Source organism: Lithobates pipiens, unplaced genomic scaffold (assembly GCF_037356315.1).
Source record: "Lithobates pipiens isolate NorthernLeopardFrog02 unplaced genomic scaffold, aLitPip1_a1.2 Scaffold_18, whole genome shotgun sequence".
Classification (NCBI taxonomy): Eukaryota; Metazoa; Chordata; class Amphibia; order Anura; family Ranidae; genus Lithobates; species Lithobates pipiens.
The window spans coordinates 525,139,989-525,152,503 of NW_027507758.1; the positions used below are offsets into that span (position 1 = coordinate 525,139,989).

At 42.2% G+C, this 12,515-nt stretch overlaps 1 protein-coding gene across 1 annotated transcript in view; it reads left to right on the plus strand.

The window, feature by feature from the left end:
- The window catches only part of ATP6V1C2 (ATPase H+ transporting V1 subunit C2), a 68,145-nt gene that overhangs the window by 32,666 nt on the left and 22,964 nt on the right, over positions 1 to 12,515 (plus strand). The window contains exons 5-7 of the mRNA XM_077488784.1: positions 7,420 to 7,514; positions 9,511 to 9,602; positions 11,123 to 11,221. Of these exons, the coding sequence (XP_077344910.1) occupies positions 7,420 to 7,514; positions 9,511 to 9,602; positions 11,123 to 11,221 (286 nt within the window). The remainder of the gene's footprint in view (positions 1 to 7,419; positions 7,515 to 9,510; positions 9,603 to 11,122; positions 11,222 to 12,515) is intronic.

The following is a 12,515-nucleotide window of genomic DNA, read 5'->3' on the forward strand; positions in this document are numbered from 1 at the left end:
TTTTGCTGTTTTCTTCTATTACAGCCCTATTTTACTTCCTACAGTCAAGGTCACTGATCTCCATCAGTTTCTTTATCTAATAGCTTAGGGTCATTATTCCTATTACTATCCCACAGGGCCAAGGGTAAGAAAAGTGAGTTAGCTGTGTTAGGCCTCCCTGGCACCAGAAAGTTATTTTACTAGGCCTTATAAATGTTGCTGTAGCAGTGTAATGGCGACTTCCTGTCTGATGTTGGATTTCTGTTTTCTGTTTCTGTTTCTTTCTGATGTTGGAACAAAAACTAGTCAGGGTGAGTGCTTCTCAGGCATTTACAGGAACCAATGTATATTTATAAATGAATTCAAGGCATCCTCTGACTGACTGAGGTGGAGAGGCGGGTGGAAGAGGAGCTTTGTATTCATTGATTAAAATACAAGGTTTTTTGTGAATGGCTGAGAAGAGCTCAGCCTGACATCATTTTGTTCTGGCAGCAGATGAAAAGTCCTCATATTACTGCTGATAAATAAGAATAAATTTATATGCGCTGGTGGGCTTTAGGGCACAAAGGGGTTTGTTTACTAAAGGCAAATCCTTTTTGCACTACAAGTGCACTTGGAAGTGCAGTCCATTTAGATCCGAGGGGGACATGCAAGAAAAAAATAAAAAGAAGCATTTTTGCTTGCACATGATTGGATGATAAAATCAGCAGAGCTTCCCCTCAGATCTACAGCAATCTACAGTGACTGCATTAACAAGTGCACTTGTAGTGCAAAGTGAATTTGCCTTTAGTAAATAAACTCCAATATCTTAAAGTGGAAGTAAACCCTTCTATAGTTTTCAGTAAAGGAAGCTGCCATCTTGGCCTTTAATGATTCTTCAACTGCCATAATGCTGCACATGTGATCAGTTATGAAACCAGCCATTGGATAGTTTGAAAGCTTGGTTGAGAACACAACCAATGTGAAAGTTAGCATTTCCGGCATGCCGGGAATGTAAGTGTTTTTTGAAACTGGGTTTACTCCCGCTTTAAAGTGTTACTAAACCCAGAACCCTGCATTCACTATATCTGGTCTCCCACAATACACAGAACATGGAAATGCACTTATTTCAGTAAATATAAACTGCTAAATACCTTTTCTCATCAGCAGTATAAAGCAGTCTTATGACTTCTATCAGTGCCCAGCCAAGCACTGGTTAAAGCTTGTAGAAGGCTCATGACCATCTGTCTGGACAGTGCTGATTGGCCTTGTGTTGACCACATGCATTCTCCCAAGAGAAAAAAAAACCTCTCTCGCAATATACACCAAACTGAACATGTGCACCCAGACTCCATAGGCTCTGTGTTATCAGGAAAATATTAGGGGACAGTGGAAGAATGTCAGGATCAGAGAAGCCAGGATCAAACAGCCTTTTTACACAATGCAGAGGATTGGGTTCCACGGTGAGTATGACAAGCATGCTTTACTGCATATACAGACTGATTTTACTGTAGTGGTTTTAGTAAAACTTGAATTTTTTAGCACCTATCCTTAGCACTTACAGTATATTAGGAAAGGTTTACAGTTTGACAAGAGTTGTAGTTAAGTCTACCTCTTCTATACATACATTTCAGGAGGAATGGAAACATTGCATGGTTGATGTCCTATGCAGGCGGTATCAGTTTTCTGGCTCCTTGTGCTTCACATGGAAAAGCAATAGCTGGGGTCAGCTATCAGTGAGAATAGACAACCAAGTACTCAGCTCATATCATGCTTCTCCTTCACCTAGACAGCAAAGACTTTTAACTTGTTCCTGCCATAGGTGCTTTTCACAGGTGGACTGCTATTACTACAATGGATTTCAGATTTCTTGTTATAGGCCACAGATCCATCTCCTGTACAGTCCCATGCATAATATTCTGTGCACAGTGCATCCAAAAAGTATTCACTTTTTCCACATTTTGTTATGTTACAGCCTTATTCCAAAATGGATTAAATTCATTATTCTCTTCAAAATTTTACAAACAATATCCCATAATGACAATGTGAAAGAAGTTTGTTTGAAATCTTTACAAATGTATTAAAAAAAAACCCTGAAAAAAATCCCATGTACATAATTATTCACAGCCTTTGCTCAATACTTTGTTGAAGCACCTTTGGCACCAATTACACCCTCAAGTCTTTTTGAGTATGATGCCACAAGCTTGGCACACCGATTTTTGGGCAGTTTCTTCCATTTTTCTTTGCAGGACCTCTCAAGCTCCATCAGGTTGGATTGGGAGCGTTGGCGCACAGCCATTTTCCCATTTTCCCATCTCTCCAGAGATATTTAATTGGGTTAAAGAAGTCTGGGCTCTGGCTGGGCTACTCAAGGACATTCACAGAGTTGTCCCATAGCCACTCCTTTTTTATCTTGGCTGTGTGCTTAGGGTCTTTGCCCTGTTGGAAGATGAACATTCACCCCAGTCTGAGGTCCAGAGTGCTCTGGAACAGGTTTTAACCACTTGACCACTGGGCACTTAAACACCCTTAATAACCAGACCAATTTTCAGCTTTTGGTGCTCTCACAGTTTGAATGACAATTACTCAGTCATGCAACACTGGACCTATATGAAATTTTTGTCCTTTTTTTCACATAAATAGAGCTTTCTTTTGGTGGTATTTAATCACCTCTCAGTTTTTTATTTTTTGTGCTATAAAAGAAAAAAGACCGAAAATTCTGCGAAAAAATGAATTTTTCTTCGTTTCTGTTATAAAATTTAGCAGATTAGTAATTTTTTCTTCATGAATTTTGGCCAAAATTTATACTACTACATATCTTTGGTAAAAATAAGTACAAATTGGTGGATATTATTTGGTCTTTGTGAAAGTTATAGAGTCCACAAGCTATGGTGCCAATATCTGAAAATTGATCACACCTGTAGTACTGACGGCCTATTTCAATTCTTGAGACCCTAACATGCCAGAAAAGTACAAATACCCCCCAAATGACCCCTTTTTGGAAAGAAGACATTCCAATGTATTTAGTAAGAGGCATGATGAGTTTTTTGAAGTTGCCATTTTTTCCCACAATTCTTTGCAAAATCAAGATTTTTTTTCCTTTTTTTTTTTCCCCACAAAATTGTCATATTATCAGGTTATTTCTCACACACAGCATATGCATACCACAAATTACACCCCAAAACACATTCTGCTATTACTCCCGAGTACGGCGATACCACATGTGTGAGACTTTTACACAGCGTGGCCACATACAGAGGCCCAACATGCAGGGAGCGCCATCAGGCGTTCTGGAGCACCCAGGACAATTCTGACATTTCTCTCCTACATGTAAAAATCATCATTTATTTGCTAGAAAATTAGAGAGAACCCCAAAACATTATATATTTTTTTTTTAGCAAAGACCCTGGAGAATACAATGGTGGTCGTTGCAAATTTTTATCTCACACGGTATTTGCGCAGCAATTTTTCGAACACGTTTTTTTTTGGGGAAAAAACAGTTTTGTGCTTAAAAAAACAGTAAAGTTAGCCCAATTTTTGCATAAAGTGAAAGATGAAGTTATGCTGAGTAAATAGATATCGAACATGTCACTCTTCAAAATTGCACATGCCCGTGGAATGGCGCCAAAGGTCGCTACTTAAAAAATCCCCATAGGCGACGCTTTAATTTTTTTTTACTGGTTACATGTTTTGAGTTGCAGAGGAGGTCTAGGGCTAGAATTATTGCTCTCGCTCTAACGTTCGCGGCGATACCTCACATGTGTGGTTTGAACACCGTTTTCATATGTGGGCGGGGCTTACGTATGCGTTCGCTTCTGCATGCGATCACATGGGGACAGGGGCGCTTTAATTTTTTTTTTTTTTTATTGTTCATTTTACTTTATTTATTTTAGTTTGGCATTTTTTTCCCCAAAAATAAATTTTTGATCACTTTTATTCCTATTACAAGGAATGTAATACAATAGGAATATGGGGTGACAGGTCCTCTTTACAGTGAAATCTGGGGGTCAATATGACCCCACATCTCACCTCTAGGCTGGGAAGCCTGAAATTAAAAAAAAAAAGAAATAAAAAAAAAAAAGATTCTGGCTTTGATTGTACTGGCGAGTTGGTAGAAGCCCTGGAGGGCGGTGAGGGGTGGGGGGCGTCTATGGCTGGGTATTGCAGGGTATCACCGAGTATGGCTGGGTATCTCCGAGTATGGCTGGGTATGGCAATTTATGGCAGGGTATTGCAGAGTATTGGTGGGGTATTGGTGGGGTATTGGCGGGTATTGCAGAGTATTGGGGGGTATTGCAGAGTAATGGCAGGGTACTGCAGAGTATTGGGGGGTACTGCAGAGTAATGGCAGGGTACTACAGAGTATTGGGGGTACTGCAGAGTAATGGCAGGGTACTGCAGAGTATTGGGGGGTACTGCAGAGTAATGGCAGGGTACTGCAGAGTATTGGGGGGTACTGCAGAGTAATGGCAGGGTACTTCAGAGTAATGGCGGGGTACTGCAGAGTAATGGCGGGTACTGCAGAGTAATAGCGGGTACTGCAGAGTATTGGGGGGGTACTGCAGAGTATTGGGGGGTACTGCAGAGTAATGGCAGGGTACTTCAGAGTAATGGCAGGGTACTACAGAGTAATCGGGGGTACTGCAGAGTAATGGCAGGGTACTGCAGAGTAATGGGGGGTACTGCAGAGTAATGGCAGGGTATTGCAGAGTAATGGGGGGTACTGCAGAGTAATGGCAGGGTACTGCAGAGTATTGCAGGGTATTGCAGAGTATTGGCAGGGAATTGAGGGGTTAAATTCGGTGAGCAACGATGTGGGCACTGCAGATGCAGCCCACATCGCTGCTAACACCGATCTCTTTCCCCTCTGCTGTACCGATCGGTACAGAGAGGGGGAGGGAGGAACCGGCGTCATAACATGACGCCGGCTTGTTTACAAGTGATCACTCCGTCATTTGACGGAGTGATCACGTGGTAAACGGCCGCGATGAGCGGCCGTTTACCGTGATCTGTGATGCGCCGGGTCCACTGGACCCGGCGGTCACGGATGATCTCGTGTGCGCGCCCCAGGGGGCGCGCGAGAGCAGAATTCTGGGAGGCCGTTAATTAACGGCCTCTCAGAGTTAAACAACCGCCCTGAAGCCGTTAATCGGCAATGGGCGGTTGTTAAGTGGTTAATCAAGGATGTCTCTGTACATTGCTGCATTCATCTTATCCTCAATCCTGACTAGTCTCCCAGCTCCTTCCGCTGAAAAACATCCTCACAGCATGATGCTGCCACCACCATGCTTCACTGTAGGGATAGTGCAATCTTTGTTTCATCAGACCAGAGAATTTTCTTTCTCATAGTCTGAGAGTCCTTCAGGTTCCTTTCAGCAAACTCCAGGTGGCCTGTCATGTTACTTTTACTGAGAAGTGGCTTCCAGCTTGCCACTCTACCATGCAGGCCTGATTGGTGGAGTGCTGCAGAGATGGTTGTTCTTCTAGAAGGTTCTCTTCTCTCCACAGAGAAACGCTGGAGCTCTGTCAGAGTGACCATCGGGTTCTTGGTCACCTCCCTAAGGCCCTTCTTAGTTTGGCCAGGTGTCCCGCTCTAGCAAGAGTCCGGTGGTTCCAAACTGCTTCCATTTGCAGATGATGGAGGCCACTGTGCTCATTGGAACCTTAAATGCTGCAGAAATTCCTTGGACTTCATTGCTTGATTTGTGCTCTGACATGCACTGTTAACTTTGGGACCTTATATAGACAGGTGTGTGCCTTTTTACAAATCATTTCCAATCAACTGAATTCACCACAAGTGGACTTCAATCAAGTTGTAGAAACATCTCAAGGATGATCAGTGGAAAGAGGATGCACCTGAGCTCAATTTTAAGTGTCATGGCAAAGGCTGTGAATACTTATGTACATTTGTTTTGTTTTTTTTCTTTTTATAAATTTGCAAATATTTCAAACAAACTTCTTTCACAATGTCATTATGGGGTGTTGTTTGTAGAATTTCGAGGAAAATAATGAATTTAATCCAATTTTGAATAAGGCTGTAACATAGCAAAATGTGGAAAAAGTGAAGCGATGTGAATACTTTCCGGATGCACTGTAACTACATGTGATTACACTTGCTACTTCTAAGGGCATATCATTATTATTTATAGCAGGCATTTATAAATCACATGTTAACAAAATATTGCAGGATTCTTGCCAAACGCAGGCAGGGAGCCATACTGTAGCTCATGTGACCTTGGCTAGGCACAGGAGGATATTTATCCATAGAAGGTATGAAAGTACAACATTTTGGGGGTTTGGGCCCTCTAAAATGAAATTTTAAAATACTTATAGCTGACGCAACTTACTTGCCCACTTTTTTGCTGGTATTTTGTGAACACAAACTTGCCATCTGTTAGAATGAGCAGGCAGGACAGTCCCGATCATCAGCTGTCATACAGTCATTGCTTGCTAGCTGGACCTGCTGAGTTGACATGTGTAGCATCCAGTATTCTGAAAAGTAAAAAGAGTGTGAACAGGAAAAATCCATTTAACTATCTGAAATCCTTTCTAGCCCTATCGTCTGCACAGTAAAGCATTTTGTTTTACTGTGCAGGCTAGTGTGAACCTAACCTAAAAGTATTTCAATGTATTTCTTTCCTCTATAGTCAAAAAAGTATTTATCACACCGAAACACTTAGGGATTTAAAGGAACTTTCCTCAATGATAAATGGATGGCAACAAGTAATCAGACAGGGGCTTTAAAGTAGAACTATAGGCAAACTTCATTCTGGATAGAGTAAGGGAAGGTTTATGCCCTGTCAGGTTTTTTTTTTCACCATCTGTGTCCCATTCTGGAGATTTCCCTTAACTTCCTGCCCAATAGCCAAACAGGAAGTGAGAGGAAATCCCTGCAAATTAAGGGAATTCCTTGGGGGGCCCCTAGGTCACCACAACTAGTGACCCCATTGGAAAATGTCCCCTCTTTTACTTTTCCGGGGACAACCCAAAATGTGGGGTTTTTCTTTTACTTTCAATGACAATGGTAAACAGGACAAATAGTGAGTGTGAATCTCCATATCAGGGGCACAGACAATAATAAAAACTGACAGGGGTTGTAATCCCTCTACACTCTGTCCAAAACCCAAAAAACAGTTTTGTCTTTATTTATACTTTCACTCTTTCCTACTCTATCCAAAACTAAAAGAAAAGTTTTGATTCTACATGCACTTTCAAGAGGTAAGAGGTGAGCCCAATTAGAAAAACATTTACTGTAAAGGAAAGGAAAAATCTAAATGGATGGCATTTATTACTTGCTCCTTTGTTCTTTACACTTGCTTTTGGGTATGCTTCTCTTTCCTGTCCCCTCTCAAAGATCTGAATAAGTGCTGTGAATGCTGCCTCCTGCTGGTCATGTCAGACACCAGGTATACTTTGTATTTTGCACTACTCTTGACTTGTATGTATTATTTTCTTTTTAAGTGGATCTCGTGAGCTACTTAGCCCGTTTTGAGTGGGACATGGCTAAATACCCTATAAAACAGCCGCTGAAAAATCTAACAGATTCTCTGAGCAAGGTAAAGGAAACATTTATCATCATCATCGCTATTTTTTCCAAAGGAAAAGCTGTCTTTGATAGCTCAATTACATGTGATATATATCGATTGAAAGGCTACATTAGAATGTCTTCAAAATGAACCTGTACTTTGGCCACTATTTATCCTACCCCTACTCCCTAGCCTGGGGATCTCTGCATTGTGGGAAGGGACTGACAATGTGTTCCCCCATTCCTGGAAATAGTTGACATTTTTCATTTTTGTGGTTTGGCAGTGGATCATGGTGGGAGGCCAAATAGCAAGCAATTGTGCTGCAAGTTTGAAAATGACTTGCTAAGCTATTGCTAGACTTGACAGGCTTTAAAAGTTTGTTGCTCAATCGCAGAAGGTCCTCTTTGCATGACTCCAGATCAACTTTCTTTGCAAACATTCTGCAAGTCTGCTGCAAGTTACGGTTCAGTTATATTGTGCAATAGTCATCCCACCACAGGGGGTCACTGTGGCTGAATTTTCGTGCTGTAGACTTGCAGAGCTCTTGCTGTAGACTCACCACTGCAACTTTGCTCTTGCTAGAGATTTGCCATGCAAATTTGCTACAAATTGGAAAAGTGTAAACTAGAACGTGCTCTGCTCTTCAACTTGACAGTGAAAATATGCAGCAAGTTAAGTCAACACAGCTACACATTTGTGGCAAGTTATCCTTGCTATCTGGGAGAGTGCATGGAAGGTAAGTACAGTATGGTTAAAGCAGACTTTTTACCTGCAACTAATATTTTTTTGCAAATACCATTAGCTGTACATAGAAAAATGTACTTACTGTAGATAAACAGCTTAGGTAACTGCAGCTTAGGACATTCAGCTTAGGTGACACTGTTGTCACGCAGCTGTCCTGTAGCCTTTTGGAAAACCTGCAGCAGACGCAGAAGTTCTTTAGTGCAGATTTCAAATATGCTCTTATACAGTTGCTTTGGCATGAGCAGGCAAAGCACAGATTTAATCTGAAGTTTTTCTTAAGTGGACCTGTTACCTAGACCAGTATAGACCAGTATAAGCCCCCTACCCTCGCACCCATTACTTTCAGTCAATGATTAGGCCCATCATAGTGGTGGACCACTAGGAATGTAGGAGGTGGAAGAGAACAGGCAAGGTCCGACATGATGGAGCTTTTCCTAATCAGGATTGTTGAGTAATCAGACATAGCAATGAAAGCTGCAGCTAGTGTGCGCAGAAGCTTACACTTCATATAAATAGAAAATGTTACATTTGAGTGCAGTAACTGTTTTACGCATGTGAATGTTTGCACCCTATGCCTATATGCATGTTTACACAAGGTTTTTAGGGAACATTTTACTCACTTACCGATCCGTCCATAGTAAATTACCTTAAAAACAATATATAATAATTTTTTGTATGTTACTTACGTATGGTAATTAAGCCCATTACCACCCAGGCCAATTCTGACACTTCTCTCCTACATGTAAAAATCAACACATTTTTTCTAGAAAATTACTTAGAACCCCCAAACATTATATATATTGTTTTAGCAGACACCCTGGGGAATAAAATGGTGGTCGTTGCAACTTTTTATGTCACACAGTATTTGCGCAGCAATTTTTGATTGTTGAAATAAAACAAAAAAAAGCACACTAACGTTAGCCCGATTGTTTTTCATAATGTGAAAGATCATGTTACGCAGAATAAATAGATACCTAACATGTCACACTTTAAAATTGCACACATTTGTGGAATGGCACCAAACTTCAGTACTTATAAATCTCCTAAATGCTTTACATTTTTTTACAGGTTACATGTTTAGAGAAGGTCTAGTGCTAGAATTATTGCTCTCGCTCTAATGATCGCGGCGTATGTAACCTGTGTGTATCTGACTCTGATACTAGCCAGTGCCTTACTAGTCACTGGCCTCACCGCACATCCCTGACTTAAACCCAGTGCATCGCCGTCACATCATGTCCACATTCTTATGTCTACAAGTATCTTGCATTTTGTTTTATTGCAGCAAATGACACAGATTGACACAGACCTAAAATCAAGAGCCCAGACCTACAACAATATAAAAGGCAACCTGCAGAGCCTGGAGAGAAAAACCGTGTATGTATAGCTGTTTATGTGAGTCACTTTGTACTTCTTAGATGAATTAGTTCTCATATATAACAGAAGACAAATTAAAGGATAATTAAAGGACGGGATACAGAATGGGACATTTTTGGGCCCTATGAAATTCAATGGGAGCACCTGAAAAATGCCTGAAAACACCAGAAATTAGCATTTTTCCAAACCTAAACAACCGTCACCTTCTCATAGTAAATAGCTTTCCATTGACTAAAACAAAAAGGCTAAAAAAAATGCCCAAACACTCACAGAAAATGCTCCAAGCACTCACCGGTTAAAGCTCATGTTTATGGATGAGCTTAGGTTATCCTAGTCTGAACTCACCTAAGTCATCCTGCCAGGAAGCTGCCACTGCACCAAGCCAATCATAAGCAGCCAAGTAATTTCCTGCCTCACAGTCGCACATATACATGTCCTTTGTGTACATACAGCTGCAGGTCGGGGAATGCCTGGGCTGCTTATGATGGCTTTGTACAATAACAGCTTCCTGGCAGGATGGATTATGTGAGTTTTGACTAGGATCCAAACATTCCCAAGCCCACCCCTGCTCACACTGAAGTGTGAATGCAACCTAAGGGCCCTTTCACACAGGTGCCTTCCATGCCAATCAGCAGGGGATCTATCCGCTGATCCGCTGCTGATCAGAGCAGAGCGGGCAGATGACAGGTCCATAGGAAGGGAAGGGAAGAAAGCTCAAATTTGGTGCTTTCTTCCCTTCCCCTCCGATTTTACAGATTGTGGATTTGCAGCCCACAAATGAAAGCAGCCGTGCCAGCACCACAGTGTCAGCCATTTTCTACTAGTGGACATTTTTATTCCTATACCTCCGGGAATAAGTATCTTTCAATACCTCTTTTATAACCTGGTATATAACATTTTATCACTATAGGATGGGCATGGTGCCAGCGCTGTAGTGTTTTTTTGGGGATGACAGGTCCGTGTCCACTCAGTTTATGCAGAGCGGACACAGACAGACCCCGCTTTGCTCTATTGGTGGCCGGGAGTAAACAGACTCTGCTGTCCCTTTACACCCAGCTGCCTCCGATTTGGCTTTCCCAAATGAAAGAGGACACAGTCCTCCTCTATTTTCTTTTTTTATCGGACCCGGAGGTAGGCATGGACACCAGTCCATTTACACACCCCAATCCATAGGAATGCATGGACCTTTCCGATCAGGTCCACCTAAAAAACTGACAGGCAGATCTGATTGGATCACCCGTGTGAGGGGACCCTAAGGGGAAAAGTCTGTTTTAGTTTTTTTCCCCTCAGTGTGATGTTCATGTTTATCAAAATTTTGCAAGCTTCATCCAAATACAGCACTCAGGGCATGCTTCAATCCATTCTGGTCATGCCATCTGTCTTATTAACAATATTTAAAGACAAACTACTGCCTATCAATGCAGATCCTAAATAAAAGTTGCCTTTAAGCATACAACTATGACATTGTTCTTTGGTATAGATTTATTGTTTATTAATACAATTTTTCTCTCTATGCACAGGGGCAATCTTCTAACCCGAACTCTAGCTGATATTGTAAATAAAGATGACTTTGTGTTGGACTCAGAATACCTCATTACTCTTCTAGTAGTTGTCCCAAAGTAAGTTATGTGTGCCTTAAAGTGGACCTTTCAGTAACTGTACAAGTCAACACACTTTCCTGACATGTCACACTATACAGTAACAGTATCCATTGCCAAAAAAACTTCTATCACATGTCAGTAAAAACAAAACAAAAAAACAGCCCTTGACTTCCAGTCCAATGACATTGCCTAGCCTGAGATGATATCATCAGTCTACATTTGGGGGCTAAAAACATGCATGCATCATACTGTACTTTTTAGAAGTAAACCAGTAGGGGGAGTCGATGGTGGAGAAGGATCTGGGTGTTCTGGTGGATCATAGACTTAATAATGACATGCAATGCCAAGCTGAAGTTTCTAAAGCGAGCAAAATACCTTCTTATATTGGAAGAGTTATAGTCTCCAGAGAGAGAGAGAGATATAATTTCACCCCTGTACAAATCATTAGTAAGACCTCATCTGGAATATGCAGTTCAGTTTTGGGCACCAGTCCACAAAAGGGATATCGGGGAACTGAAGAAAGTGCAGAGAAGGGCAACCAAACTGATAAGAGGCATGAAGGAACTCAGCTATGAGGAAAGATTAGAAGAACTAAATTTGCTCTTTCTTTAAAGCGGGAGTCCACCGGGACTCCGGGTTTTTTTTTTTACTGCAGCTGCTGACTTTTAAAATAGTGACACTTACCTGTCCAGCGCGCCCGCGATGTCGGCACCCGAAGCCGATCGCTAGGTCGTCTGTCGGGTCCTGCCGCCGCCATCTTGGGTATGGGAATCAGGAAATGGAGCCTTTCGGCTTCATTTCCCGGTTCCCTACTGCGCATGCGCGAGCCGCGCGGCGCAATCCGGACGGTCCCCGCTGCCTCTGGGAACTGTGTGTTTCCCAGCAGGCAGCGGGGCACTTGCGCAAAGGGGCGGGCAGTTGCGGAAAGGGGCGTAATCTACGCCCCTTTCCGCAGACAGCTATCCCGGAAGTGGGTGCAGTTACCTGGATTATCCAGGTAACTGCACCCCCCTCCCCCCTGAAAGGTGCCAATTGTGGCGCCGGAGGGGGGGGGGATTCCGATGAGCGGAGGTCCATTTTAGGGTGGACCTCCGCTTTAACCACTTACAGACCGGACCAATTTGCTGGTCAAAGACCAGACCACTTTTTGCGATTCGGTACTGCGTCGCTTTAACTGACAATTGCGCGGTCGTGCGACATGGCTCCCAAACAAAATTAATGCCTTTTTTTTCCCACAAATAGAGCTTTCTTTTGGTGGTATTTGATCACCCCTGCGGTTTTTATTTTTTGCGCTATAAACAAAAATAGAGCG